This window comes from Somniosus microcephalus, chromosome 29, assembly GCF_052327205.1.
Source record: "Somniosus microcephalus isolate GS21.2 chromosome 29, FLI_Smic_1.0, whole genome shotgun sequence".
NCBI lineage: Eukaryota > Metazoa > Chordata > Chondrichthyes > Squaliformes > Somniosidae > Somniosus > Somniosus microcephalus.
Genome location: NC_141015.1, coordinates 38,882,334 through 38,897,004, shown reverse-complemented (window position 1 = coordinate 38,897,004; position 14,671 = coordinate 38,882,334). Strand labels below are relative to the sequence as shown.

The following is a 14,671-nucleotide window of genomic DNA, read 5'->3' as shown; positions in this document are numbered from 1 at the left end:
TGTAATTCTTTGTAATTTGTGAGACAATCACCTTCTGAACAATAAGATTCTTCCACTAAGGTAATGGGTCACAGGAGAAAACTCAACCTACCAGAGTACTATCGCCAGGGTCTTCCCGCGGTTGCAAGGACCCACAGCCTATGCTGGGTAACTGGGTCAGGAAAGCAGACACACGCCCACCACAATATGTCAGGAGTTTCTGAGCAGCCTGCAGAGCAGGCCCAAAAGCGCACTGTCTCTTCTGAGTCTCTCTGAACATATCTGGCAATTCCTCGAGCAGGGAGACAACGAGCTGTGGCACAGAAGTGGAGAATTAGTAGACGAATTATAACAGGCACGGTCGCATTCAAACACATCGCCGCGCAGGAGCTGAGTCACATGGATCTTTGCGTAATTTCACAATCTGATTCAGGCTTTTTACTACTGATATATCTATAAGGGTAAGTTAGCCGACTGGTTACCGTTGGGTTTCAGGATACTCACTATCCTTCCCTTATCGTACAAGCACGTGGAATCAAGAGGTAGAGAAACATCTGATTAATAATCTTTACTAACAAACACACTAATACAACCCATTACATGCAGTGCTCATGAGACCGGTACCAATGTTGCTCACGACCAGAGAACTCATCAGGGGGGTCCTAAGCTGTGTCCTTTAGACCACTCACGATAGCCCTATACAAGATAGGCAGAGTTCCTAAAGTGCTCCGGTGTGCAGTATTTTTATAAGGTTAATCACGTAATTCAAATGTGTGGTTAGTACGTAAGCATGTTCCCACTACATGCGGTTAGTGTATAAGTACGTATGGCTATAGGTCATGGGCCCCTCCCCGCTATACGCACATGCTTGTTACTATCTGTTTATTGTTCTCTGAACATTCTCCATCCGTGAGTGACTGCATCTGTCCTTGATAGCCTTCAATTTCTTATCTCTTTTCGATATTTATTGGAGAGCCCCATTCTCTCTTCATGTACCCTCCTGGTTCTTAGATGTGTTGGTGCTGATCCAGAAATTAAAAGTCCACAATCGCATCACCTCACACCTAAGTGCTGGTCCCTGCATCTCTCTGTGACCGGAGACCGATTTAATCCCATTTAACCCTTCCTATCACCATAACCTATCCTCTACATAATGCTAGCTATTCGCCCTGGTTTAACCAACTCTTACAGTTCTGGTACTGGAATAGCAACCTAGAGATTGTGAGTTGAAATCCGACAATGCCAAGTTGTGAAAATGAATTTAATAAATCTCGTAATATGTATGTTGGCACAAAAGTTAGATAACCCCGAAAGCTGCCAGATTGTTTTTTTCAAAACCCACAAATGCTCACCAATATCCTTCAGGGAAGGGACCTGCCACCAATGATCCCTCTAATTTTTATTTTAGGTGCACGGTCCCTTTAACTGGCTGCGCGGCCCATTCAAATTTTCGCGCGCGCACGATTTCTTCAATGTAAAAGCAGCCTGCGCAGGACCTCCAGACCACTGCACGGCCACGCAGCTTAGCGGGAACGTTGCCTGCCACCCCAACTGGCTTGGTCTACATGTGACTCCAGTCCCACACTGTGTCGTTGACGCTCAATACTCTCGGGGCAACTAAGGATGGGCAATAAATATGGCCAAGAACAAATAATAACCGGTGTAGAATTAGCTCTTAAAACACCTTGAAGCATCTTGCTGAAATAATAACCTGGATTCCACGATATGCACTTTGACTGACTTCATAACCCGCTGTGCCAGCACAGTGAACCTACATTGCCTCATGTTGGAGTGTCATTCTCATCCTTGTTTTCAAATCCCTCCATGGCCTCACCCCTCCTTACCTCTGTAATCTCCTCCAGCCCTATAATCCCCCTAGATCTCTGCACTCCGCCTATTCTGGCCTTTTGAACACCCCCGATTTTAAATGCTCCACCATTGGCGGTGGTGCCTTCTGTTGCCGAGGCCCCAAGCTCTGGAATTCCCTGCCTAAACCTCTCCGCCTCTCTTTCCTCCCTCAAGGCGCTCCTTAAAACCTATCTCTTCAACCAAGCTTTTGATCACCTGCCCTAACATCTTATGTGGCTCGGTGTCAATTTTTTTTTCCGATAACGCTCCTGTGAAGCACCTTGGGACGTTTTATTACGTTAAAGGCGCTATATAAATATATAAGTTGTTGTTGTCCCAAACTATGGGTTGCAGGCCACATGAGTCATGGAGCCACCCACAAACTCAGCTTCTCCTACTCCGCTGGTTCCTCCTGCTCCAATTTCTTGGGCCTGGAGGTTTAGAAAAGTCTGTCCTCAGTCCTGTTGCCTCATTGTCGGATAAATCCCAAGTCTGAATACCCAGTTAGAATTAGCCTTTTGAGATGTATGCAATTTAACGGGAACACAGGAGCAGGAGGAGGCCATTCAGCCCCTCGAGCCTGTTTCGCCACTGAATGAGATGATGGGTGATCTGCGGCCTAACTCCATATACCCGCCTTTGCCCCATATCCCTTAATACCTTTAGTTAACAAAAATCTATCAATCTCAGATTCAAAATTAACAATTGATCTCACATCAATTGCTGTTTGCGGAAGAGAGATCCAAACTTCTACCACCCTTTGTGTGTAGACGTGCTTCCTAACTTCACTCTGGAGTTTAGAAGAATGAGAGGTGATCTCATTGAAACATACAAGATTCTGAAGGGGATTGACAGGGTAGATACTGAGAGGTTGTTTCCCCCTGGCTGGAGTGTCTAGAACTAGGGGGCATAGTCTCAGGATAAGGGGTAGGTCATTTAAGACTGAGATTATTAAATCCGTGTGTTAATGGAGACACGGAATGCAGGAGTTGGTTTAACAAGTCTTTACTGAATGGAGACAATCTGGAAACTGAAACTACAGAAGCCTGCCAGGGCCTTTTATACAGGGATGGTCACTGCCGGTACTGCAGTCTGAGACCAGTTATTCCCTTAAAGGGACATACACAACAGAGATGAGGAGGAATTTCTTCACTCAGAGGTTTGTGAATCTTTGGAATTCTCTGCCCCAGAGGGCTGTGGAGGCTCAGTCGTTGAGTATATTCAAGGCTGAGATCGATAGATTTTTGGACTCTAGGGGAATCAAGGGATATGGGCAGGAAAGTGGAGTTGAGGATGAGGATCAGCCATGATCTTATTGAATGGTGGAGCAGGCTCGAGGGGCCGAATGGCCAACTCCTGCTCCTATTTCTTATGTACTTATGTCTGGCTCTAATTTTTAGACTATGCCCCCTAGTCCTAGACTCCCCAGCCAGTGAAAATATTAATTTAACCTTAATGTGTGGCCCATAGGGTCTTTGGCAACAAAATGTTTGGCCTGCCTACCCAATGGTCTTACACTGCTTCATTTATTCTCGAGAATTGTAATAAATTGATCCAAGCAAGTATCAGTTCTGGTACCTGATGGAGTCAAAAGTTTAATGGGCTGAAGAGAAGGAAGGAGTGATATCTTTGCTCAATAATAACACCAAATGAGGCATTTCCCCTCTAACACCCTTCCCCAACACACTATAATTGACTAGCCGGGCAGGAGAAACTTCTTTAACACAGAGAGAGTTGTGAGGCTGTGGAATTCACTTCCAGGATTAGTGGTTGAGGCAGAAACGTTGTCAACACTCAAGATTAGACGGGGTAGGTGGATGAAGGAAAAAGCGATTGAAGGGATATGGGAGCAGGGCGGGCAAATGTGATTAGGACTATTTGCTCGTGAGGAGAGTAAACGGCGACACGGACTGACGTAAGAAAACTACTAAGCACTTGGTTTGAATATAAAACAAGGCTTTAATCAACTGTTTCACAGCCATGAGATTCTAGTTACATCACTAGTTCCTGGTTACAGAAACATCCTGAGCAAGCTGGGCCCACGCCCGAGTATTTATACTCCTTGGACGGCGCCACCAGCTGGCCTCCCAGTGTTATCTCATGAATCATTTCTACATGAATGGTAAGATTCATGACACGGACTAGTTGGGCCAAATGGCCTGTTTCCGTGTTGTTGTAAATTCTGTGTGCAAAGCAGTGCATTTAATACTGAGCTGCATTATAATGAGGAAGGGACTCATATTACCTGTCTGCTTTGTTGAAGATTCACCAACAACTTATCTTCACTTGGGACGAAGATATCTGAAAGAAGACAAACGCCTGTGATCATTGCGAAGACTACAAACTCTGTACAGCAACAGAAGGTAATCAGCTCCCGTCTCCTGTCGATTCAAGGTGCCAGCCCTGCCTCGGTACTCGCAGCACCAACAACAACAACTTGCATTTATATAGCGCCTGCTAACATAGGAAAATGTCCCAACACGTTTCACAGAGAGACGATTGGAAGAGAATGGACGCCCAGCCAAAGAAGACAATATTCGGAGAAGGGTGATTAAAAACTTGACCAAAAATGAGGGTTTAAGGAGGAGAAGGAGCTGGAGAGGTTTAAGAAGGGATTTGGAGAGCGTGGGGCCTAGGTGGCTGAAGGCACGGCCGCCAACGGTGGGGGCAAAGGAGAGGATGCGCAAGGGGGCAGAGTCAGAGGAACGGAGAGTTTGGGAGGGGGTGGGGGAATTGTAGGGGTGGTGGAGGTTCCAGGGATAGGGAGGGGCAAGGCCATGAAGGGATTTAAATACAAGAATGCAGGTTTTAAAGTTTGGGCACTGGGGAACCGGGAGCCATTGTAAGTCAGCGAGGACAGGGGTTGGGGTGAGGGAGAGAAACAGAGTTAACGTTTCAGGTCAAAACCCTTCTTCAGAACTGAGACGTTGACTCTGTTTCTCTCTCCACGGATGCTGCCGGGCCTGCTGAGTTTTTCCAGCGTTTTCTGTTGTTATTTCGGATTTCCAGCATCCGCAGTATTTTGCTATCGGAGGGGTGAGGGAGACTTGGTGCGGGATAGGGTACAGGTAGCAGAATTTTGGGTGAGCCGATGTTTATGGAGGATGGATGGTGGGAAACTGGCCAAGGGAGCATTAGAATCGTCAAGCCTGGAGATGGCAAAGGCGGGGATGAGGGTTTCGGCAGCAGATGGGTTGCGGTAGGGGTTGAGGTGGGTGATATTACAGAGGTGGAAGTTGGCAGTTACCATGATGGAGAGAATATGGGTGCAGAGTCTGCCCTCTCAGGTGGACGTAAAAGATCCCACGGCACTATTCAAAAAAAAGCAGGGGAAATATCCTGACCAATATTTATCCCTCAACCTACAACACTGATAATTATCTGGTCATTTTTCTCTCTGCTGTTTGTGGAACCTTACTGCGTGCAAATTGGCTGCCGCATTTGCCTACATTATAACAGTGACGTGCTTTAGGGCACCCTAAGGACGTGAAAGAGGCTATATAAGTGCTATAAGTAACAACAGAAAACGCTGGAAAAACTCAGCAGGCCAGGCAGCATCCGTGAAGAGAGAAACAGAGTTAACGTTTCAGGTCAATGACCTTTCGTCAGAGCTGGAAAAAAAGCAGGAAATGGAAAGCAAGTTTAGGGGCTGGGAAAAGGGGGAGGGGATGAAAGAACAAAAGGGAAGGTCAGTGATAGGATAGAGAGCGGGAGAGATTGAGAGACATTAAGAGATATTCAAGGCGAGAGGAGGTGGTAATGGGACAGGTTAAGGAACAAAGGATGGCTCTAGATGGGGTGTGAATTGCACTGGCAGAATGAAGGACAGCTGCCATGGGGGAGGGAAGAAAAAAAGGGGCCAAACAAAAATTGTGGATAAAAAAAAGAAAATATATATGTGATAGGGGCCGAGGTTATGATCTGAAATTGCTGAACTCGATGTTGAGTCCAGAAGGCTGTAAAGTGCCTAATCGAAAGATGGGGTGCTGTTCCTCGAGCTTACGCTGGGTTCTTTCTTCTGCTGAGAACCCTCGGTTGAAAAGGCTCCTTGTATAACAGGGAATGATATATCATTACAAAAGCGTATTCACAAACTTAAAAATGTCACAGTGTAAACGGGACCTCGAACAGTTTGGGTACCAACCTCACACTTTGTTTTGTGTGCAGGTTTGCAACGTTATTCACTGAGAACAGGTTTGGAAGAGCCAGTGTAAGTTAGATCTCCATACCCGCATACCCGAGACTGATTCGCTCTCAGCTCACGGGGCGGGGTGTAAATGCAACTGGAATTCCTTTCCCTACCTCACACTGCAGTACTTTTAATATCTATCTAATCCTCAATGCCCTTTCTCAATAGAGGGGTCACAGTCTCAGGATACGGGGTAGGACATTTAGGACTGACATGAATTTAGAAGAATGAGAGGGGATCTCATTGAAACGTATAAAATTCTGACAGGGCTCGACAGACTGGATGCAGGGAGGATGTTTCCCCTGGCTGGGGGGTCTAGAACAAGGGGTCACAGTCTCAGGATATGGGGTAGGACATTTAGGACTGAGATGAGGAGAAATTTCTTCACTCAGAGGGTGGTGAACCTGTGGAATTCTCTACCACAGAAGGCGGTGGAGGCCAAGTCACTGAATATATTTAAGAAAGAGATAGATTTCTAGACACAAAACGCATCAAGGAGTATGGGGAGAGAGCGGGAATATGGTATTGAGATAGAGGATCAGCCATGATCATATTGAATGGCGGAGCAGGCTCGAAGGGCCGAATGGCCGACTCCTGCTCCTATTTTTCTATGTTTCTATGTTTCAATAGGTATCAGGTATGTTCCCCATTTAAAGAGGGCAATTGACTCCATATTAATGGTCATCACTGGGAGTCTGCTCCACGATCCTGCAGGCAAAAAAAGATAAAAATCCCAGGCTAATTTGGGAAAAGAAAATCTGGGAAATTCCTCTGCGGCTCAGCTCAGTGATCAAAACTAATCCAGGAGCTCACTCTGGCCCTGAATTCCCTGCAGTGCCTATCTTCTGTAAGAGGTGATCTCCGCCCCGGCCAGAAACAGGTCCAACTCTCGCTTGAAGGAATTCAGCAAATTGGCCTCCACAGCACGAGACGGCAGCCTGTCCCAGAGGGCCACGATTCTCTGGGAAAAGAACCGCCTCCTGACCTCTAACCCAGATCTGGCCTTGTATAACTTAAACGTGTGACCCCTGTTGAAAATGGAAACTGGAAATGGAATTGAACGTTTTGTTCAAGCCTCGTTTATTTCCCACGTTTCTCACACACACCTGCGAGTTGTTACTCGAGAAGTGAAGCAACAATTAGGTGATTCTTTGAAACTTTTTTTTTGAGGGAGGCGGGGAGTTCCTGAAAAGACTCGAATGAAAATATGGGACGCAAAATTGTGACAAAAAAAATTCTAAAAGTGCGGTTGAAGAGCTAGATTTTGAGGAGCCTTTAGAAGACGGGGAGAGATGTAGCAAGGGGTAAGGGGCGTAGGAAGAGAGTCCAGGGGCATGAAGGTTAACTGTAAATACTTGAAAAGGAAAAATTCGCTGGGCTACAGGGAAAGAGCAGGGGGAAGTGGGACTAATTGGAGAGCTCTTACAAAGAGCCGGCACAGGCATGATGGGCCGAATGGCCTCCTTCTGTGCTGTATCATTCTATGATTCTATGTTACAACGATAATGGTATTGTTGACTAATCCTAGCAAATCAATCTCTATTGATTAGTCTACAGCAGACTCAGAAATGACACAAGGAACGCCCCAGGCCCACTTGCTCAGGTCCAGATAGCTTAGGCGCAGGTTGGTCAGGAACCAAGGTTCGGGATCCCTAAGCGTGCACGGCAGTACTGCTGGAATTTAACCAGCTATGACCGTGCAGCTCATCAATACCGAGCACTGATAAGCCTCCCGCTGCTTGTCCAACTACCCTGCCTGTTGGGTCATCTGTAGCTGAGAGGGAACCCCCGCACCCCCCCCCTCAGTGACAGGTGCACGCTCCAGGTTCCATTGAGCCAGGCTGGCTGGTCAACCTTCAACAAATGTGCGTTAATGCAATAGGACAAACTGATTCTAACACTGTCTCACCCGCTCCCCGCCACACCCACTGTTATAAATCTCATCATCATGAAGAAACAACTCATGAAATAACACTGGACGGCCAGCTGGTGGCGCCGTCCAAGGAGTATAAATACTCGGGCGTGGGCCCAGCTTGCCAGGGACATTTTGAAAGACAAGGAGCTAGTGACGTACAACTAGACCTCCATGTTTTGAAACAAGTTGATTAAAGCCTTGCTTTATACTCGAACCAAGTGCGTAGTGAGTTTTATTACGTCACCCACCAGCCCCAGTAAATAACGACTTACCATCAATATCAGTCACAACCATCATGCGGGGCCGAGACAGACTGCTGTGGAAATGGTAGAAGTTCACCGTGCTGTCAAATGTAATGAACCCAATGCGGGTCCGTGAATCACCTGGTAACCTAGGTAACAGAGACAGGAAACAGGGTTGGAAGTGCAATTGGTCCCTAATACAGCTGTTCTCCTGTGATCACCTGCTTTAAGTGCAGTAGGACTGCTCTAGGGGGGGGCGGAGAGATCCTGGATTTGAACTAACATAAAAGGACACAAGCACAGAATGAGAAAAGGTCCAATCACTCCATCAAGCCACTCCTTTAAATGATCAACAATCTACCCTGTCGTGAACTACCCATTAAAACACCGGGTCAGAAAGTTGTGGCTTTGAGTTCCAGCCAACATTGATCTGGGCCAGATTGGTGTCCTGGCCTGGTTTCGATCACCGAAGGGAGGAATTTTCCAGATTTTTTTTTCCATAATTAGCCTGGGTTTTTTAAATCTGGTTTTGCGCATCTCCGGCGGGAGAACCCATGGCTCCGGGTGCAGTAGGGCCCAATGTTCCCTTTAAGCTGAGCGTCCGCGCAGCGCTCCGGGAAACCCGCACAGCCGACCTGCCGGCTTTTCAATGCAAAAACCCCACGTATGCGATGTTCTGAAGGGGCTGCGCGGCGCCCCCCAAAAAAATGACATGCAACATTGGGTGGGGCGTGTCTGTATTGCGATGCACAGGACACCGCAGTTGTGTGGGATAGCCTGGATGGACCAGAGGGTCTTTTCCTGACCGTCATTGTTCGTATGTTCATGGACTTGAAAAGAAAGACTTGCATTTCTATAGCGCCTTTCATGACCACTGGATGTCTCAAAGCGCTTTACAGTCAACGAAGTACTTTTGAAGTGTGGTCACTGTTGTAATGTGGGAAATGCGGCAGCCAATTTGCGCACAGCAAGCTCCCACAAACAGCAATGTGATACTGACCAGATCATCTGTTTTTAGTGATGTTGATTGAGGGATAAATATTGGCCCCAGGACACCGGGGAGAACTCCCCTGTTCTTCTTCGAAACAGTGCCAGGGGATCTTTTATGTCCACCTGAGAGAGCAGACAGAGTCTCAGTTTAACGTCTCATCCGAAAGATGGCACCTCTGACAGTGCAGCACTCCCTCAGTCTAGATTTTGCGCGCCAGTCCCTGGAGTGGGATTGAACCCACAACCTGCTGACTCAGAGGCGAGTGTGCTACCCACTGAGCCACAGCTGACACATGAGCACATAATCTAGTCTCATCCTCCAGTCCAGTGGATCGCTGCCTTGTCTGCAGTGCTGCCCTTCGAATCAGACATTAAACTGAGGCCCCATCAGCCTGTTCGAGTGGTTCGGGTGGATATGATAGATCCCATGGCACTATTCGAGGGAGTTCTCTGGTGTCCTGATCAAAGTGCTTCACCTGCGGTCACAGTGACTGCTGTTATGTGGCAGCCATTCTGCACACAGCAAGATCCCACAAACAGCAATGTGATGTTGATGGGTTTTAGTGCGGTTAGCTTTATGAGGAATGTTGGCCAGGAACCCACAACCATCTGACTTAGAGAGCTGATACCTTACATTAAAAACATTTTGACATGGGCCAGGATCGATGGCTAAATGTTTATTTAATTGAAACAAAAAATTAAGTAGGCAGGTACTGAATGCCTCACCTGTCTATGTTCTCCTGCAGGGTTTTGCAGACAATTCCCAGGTAACCAGTTTCCAACGCGCTGTAACTAACATCAAACACAAACAGGTATGTTACCGGCCGAGGGCGTCCAGCCTGAGCAAGGGCAGAGATAACAGAGCACGATCAGTGAAATCCATCTCCTGTCAGTCAGAGAGATACACAAAGTATGTCACGGTAATTGGCGGCTGACGGATGGGTAGGGGGGAGGTGCTGGCCAGTGGTAGGGTGGACATTCCTCACCTCAGCTGTCCACTCGGAGGAGGGTACGGAGTACAGGCACGGCACTGCTCATCAAGAGGGAGTGAAATAAAGCAAATCAGATAGCACGGACACCAAGGCTGATCCCGTGCACCTTCTGACAGCCAGGCCCAGTTATAGAGTGGGATTGGTCGAGCACTGGGAACATCTCACCTGCCTGGTACAGGTGTTCTGTACAGTGACAGAGGGTGTACCTGGTACAGGTGTTCTGTACAAAGACAGAGGGTGTACCTGGTACAGGTGATCTGTACAGTGAGACTGGGTGTACCTGGTACAGGTGTTCTGTGCAGTGAGACAGGGTGTACCTGGTACAGGTGTTCTGTACAGTGAGACTGGGTATACCTGGTACAGGTGTTCTGTACAAAGACAGAGGGTGTACCTGGTACAGGTGTTCTGTACAGTGAGACTGGGTGTACCTGGTACAGATGTTCTGTGCAGTGAGACTGGTTGTACCTGGTACAGGTGTTCTGTACAGTGAGACTGGGTATACCTGGTACAGATGTTCTGTACAGTGAGACAGGGTGTACCTGGTACAGGTGTTCTGTGCAGTGAACGAGCTTGTACCTGATATTCCTGTGGTACCATGAACTCCAGTGCTGCGTGCTGTAGTTCGGGCCGACTGTGCGGGTTACAGTAGCTGCCTGTCATGGGGTCAAAGAGGAAATTCCCAGGGACTGGAAGAAGAAAGAAGGTGGTTAATGAACTCCAATTGATCCAGACTCCGCTGTCGCATCCTCTCCCACACCAAGTCCCGCTAACCTTTCACCCCAATCCCTGCCACTCCTCCTCCTCCGACAGCCAGCCACTCAGTGCACTGATTTTAAAATCTTCTTGCTTGGTTCAGGTTTCTGGAGTGGGACTTGAACCCACGACCTCTGACTCAGCGGCGAGAGAGTGCTACCCTCAGAACACCTGTACCAGGTACACCCAGTCTCACTGTACAGAACACCTGAGCCAGGCCTGACACCTGGAGAAAGTAAAGCTGGAACAACTAGCAATTCCCATCAGCCAAGAAACATGCGTGATTATATCAGTTACTAATCCTTCATCACCTGCAGGCACTTTGACCCTGCCAATTATCATCCAGACAACCCTCCCTATGGAGCAATAGGAGATAAAACTGCCCACTGACTCTGCTGTGTTCTGTATATCAAGGCAACTATCAGGTCTCGCATTCGAAATCATAGTTCCAACCCACTTGAGCTTTCTTCTTGTGTCTCGTGGTGACATTAGAACTATTTGATCCCACTTCATACTCCCAAGGTACCCATTATTCTCCATTGCAATTTGCACGTCAACCGAAACATTGGTTTGATCATTGAATGCTCCCAGAGCAGATCAAGTCAATCTCCTACAAGTGTTCCTACCATCGTTGAGCGAGAAACAAGTGTTGCATTTCCAGTGTCGCTGGTCAGTGAAGGTGACGAAAGGGTTGATGTAGGTCTGACACATTGAGCAGCGAGGGGGGACATCAGTGATCAGCAGCGGAGGCTCCTGGAAAACCAGCAGGGAACAGTCCGTGACCAAAATTGTACCAGCATCCATTATGTACAATGTGGCTTTATCACTGAGCCTTAACATAGCTTTGGATCGCCAAACCTCCAGGATTGCCCCGGAGCCTCCAGGAATGAAAGGCTAATCTCCAGGACACAGTTGTGAGCAACAGGGAGAATTTATTTTTAATTTGCTTATGGGATGTGGGCGTCGCCGGCAAGGCCAGCATTTATTGCCTATCCCTAATTGCCCTCGAGAAGGTGGTGATGAGCCGCCACCTTGAACCGCTGCAGTCCGTGTGGTGAAGGTGCTCCCACAGTGCTGGTAGGGAGGGAGTGCCAGGATTTTGACCCAGGCGACCAATGGCGGGAGAGTGGGGGCGGGGCGGTCTGGAGGCGGGAGGGTCATGTGATGAAGCCTCCGGGAATGCGTCCAACCAGAATTGGCAACCTTAATATAGCTGCATCTGCACGGATGTCTGGAGGGTGAATTTCTAAAGATGCTGGACTTTCGATCAGGGACGGTGAATTATTTATGGTGAAGTTACAGCGAGACGAAGAATGCTTGGAAATCTAAAGAAGTTTCATTGTTGCTGTACAAGGCTCTGGTCAGACTAGCTCTAGTACTGTGGGCAGTTCTGGTCACCTAATCATAGGAAGGACACTGAGAGGGGGCAGAAGGGGGAGCAATGGAGATGACCCCATATATCAGGAATTTAGCAATAGGAACAAGAGTGGGCCATTCAGCCCCTCGAGTTTGTTCCGCCATTTTGTTAGATCATAGCTGATCAGTACTGTCCACAACCCCATTTCTTTTCTCCATATCCCTTGGTACTCTTACCTAACAAAAATCTATCGATCTCAGTCTTGAAAATGCCAACTGATCCAGAATTTATGGTACAATAAAGGGTTAAGGACCTTTACAGCCCAAAGGAATGTTCATGCCATCCCACTCTACTTACCCTGGAATTCTTGAATGGTTGGAAGATAAGACCCAGAGGAAGTTTCACCTGTTTCAGCAGTGCCTGAGTCTGTGGAATATTCACCAGTGTACACTGAAACACGCTATAGAAGCAAACAGGAAAACGGAACATTTATTATAGCAACAACACCTGTTGCATTGCGAGCTCGGCACACAGAAAATACTCTGCTGTTCCCCCAACTGTTGTGAAAATTCACTGCCTGAGGCCGACTGAATCACACACACCAACTGCACTGTCTGTCTGTCTGTCTGTGTCACACACCAACTGCACTGTCTGTCTGTGTCACACACCAACTGCACTGTCTGTCTGTGTCACACACCAACTGCACTGTCTGTCTGTGTCACACACCAACTGCACTGTCTGTCTGTGTCACACACCAACTGCACTGTCTGTCTGTGTCACACACCAACTGCACTGTCTGTCTGTGTCACACACCAACTGCACTGTCTGTCTGTGTCACACACCAACTGCACTGTCTGTCTGTGTCACACACCAACTGCACTGTCTGTCTGTGTCGCACACCAACTGCACTGTCTGTCTGTGTCGCACACCAACTGCACTGTCTGTCTGTGTCGCACACCAACTGCACTGTCTGTCTGTGTCGCACACCAACTGCACTGTCTGTCTGTGTCGCACACCAACTGCACTGTCTGTCTGTGTCGCACACCAACTGCACTGCCTGTCTGTGTCACAGACCAACTGCACTGTCTGTCTGTGTCGCACACCAACTGCACTGTCTGCCTGTGTCACACACCAACTGCACTGTCTGTCTGTGTCGCACACCAACTGCACTGTCTGTCTGTGTCACACACCAACTGCACTGTCTGTCTGTGTCGCACACCAACTGCACTGTCTGTCTGTGTCGCACACCAACTGCACTGTCTGTCTGTGTCGCACACCAACTGCACTGTCTGTCTGTGTCGCACACCAACTGCACTGTCTGTCTGTGTCGCACACCAACTGCACTGTCTGTCTGTGTCACACACCAACTGCATTGTCTGCCTGTCTGTCTCACACACCAGCTGCACTGTCTGTCTGTGTCACACACCAACTGCACCGTCTGTCTGTCTGTGTCACACACCAACTGCACCGTCTGTCTGTCTGTGTCACACACCAACTGCACCGTCTGTCTGTCTGTGTCACACACCAACTGCACCGTCTGTCTGTCTGTGTCACACACCAACTGCACCGTCTGTCTGTGTCACACACCAACTGTACTCTGTCTGTGTCACACACCAACTGTACTCTGTCTGTGTCACACACCAACTGCACTGTCTGTCTGTGTCACACACCAACTGCATTGTCTGTCTCGCACACCAGCTGCACTGTCTGTCTGTGTCACACACCAACTGCACCGTCTGTCTGTCTGTGTCACACAGCAACTGCACTGTCTGTCTGTGTCACACACCAACTGCACTGTCTGGCTGGCTGACTGACTGAATCACACACCAACTGTGACTTGGACAGGCTGCTTAACCGGGCTGGGCCGTGCAGCTGAGTCCAATCCTGTCATTACCCAAAGTCCACAGATGTGCATTTTCCAGCAGATGTGACTGATCAGCAGACAGGGGTGGGAACGGTGCCGGATATTCTCCTCCCTCATCCAGATGAAATGGGAACAACTGCAGCATCCAAACTCTCTCATACAGAGAGAGAATGACCTGCACCTCATCACATCCCTCAGAAATATTTCAAACTGCTTCACATGCAGTGAATTACTCTGAAGTGCAGTCACTGTTGTTTTGAGAGCCTCTCTGCAGCTAACGAGCTGGCTAGACTTCACCCCGTGACCGTCTGCTATGCACCATTGACTTAAACAGAATTTTAACCCAGGATATCCTGTGTATAAGTTACTGGGGAAGGGCTGTAATCTTCTGTCTATGTAGATTAAGCTGTAGACTGGGTGTGTTTATCCGCCCCAGCAGAAATGCTGATACTGGAGTGTATCACAATCTGTGTTGAAGCTGAATACCAGCTGTTTAACAGTCTGATACCTCAGGCACAGCAAGCATATGATCATAAAGCTCC

At 48.1% G+C, this 14,671-nt stretch overlaps 1 protein-coding gene across 1 annotated transcript in view; it reads right to left on the bottom strand.

The window, feature by feature from the left end:
• LOC147098669 (protein transport protein Sec24B-like) overlaps nt 1-14,671 on the bottom strand; it is a 52,285-nt gene that overhangs the window by 26,528 nt on the left and 11,086 nt on the right. The window contains exons 4-10 of the mRNA XM_085969989.1: nt 12,623-12,725; nt 11,535-11,661; nt 10,732-10,841; nt 9,890-10,002; nt 8,204-8,322; nt 4,073-4,128; nt 92-292 (exon numbers count right to left, since the gene is read on the bottom strand). Of these exons, the coding sequence (XP_085826115.1) occupies nt 92-292; nt 4,073-4,128; nt 8,204-8,322; nt 9,890-10,002; nt 10,732-10,841; nt 11,535-11,661; nt 12,623-12,725 (829 nt within the window). The remainder of the gene's footprint in view (nt 1-91; nt 293-4,072; nt 4,129-8,203; nt 8,323-9,889; nt 10,003-10,731; nt 10,842-11,534; nt 11,662-12,622; nt 12,726-14,671) is intronic.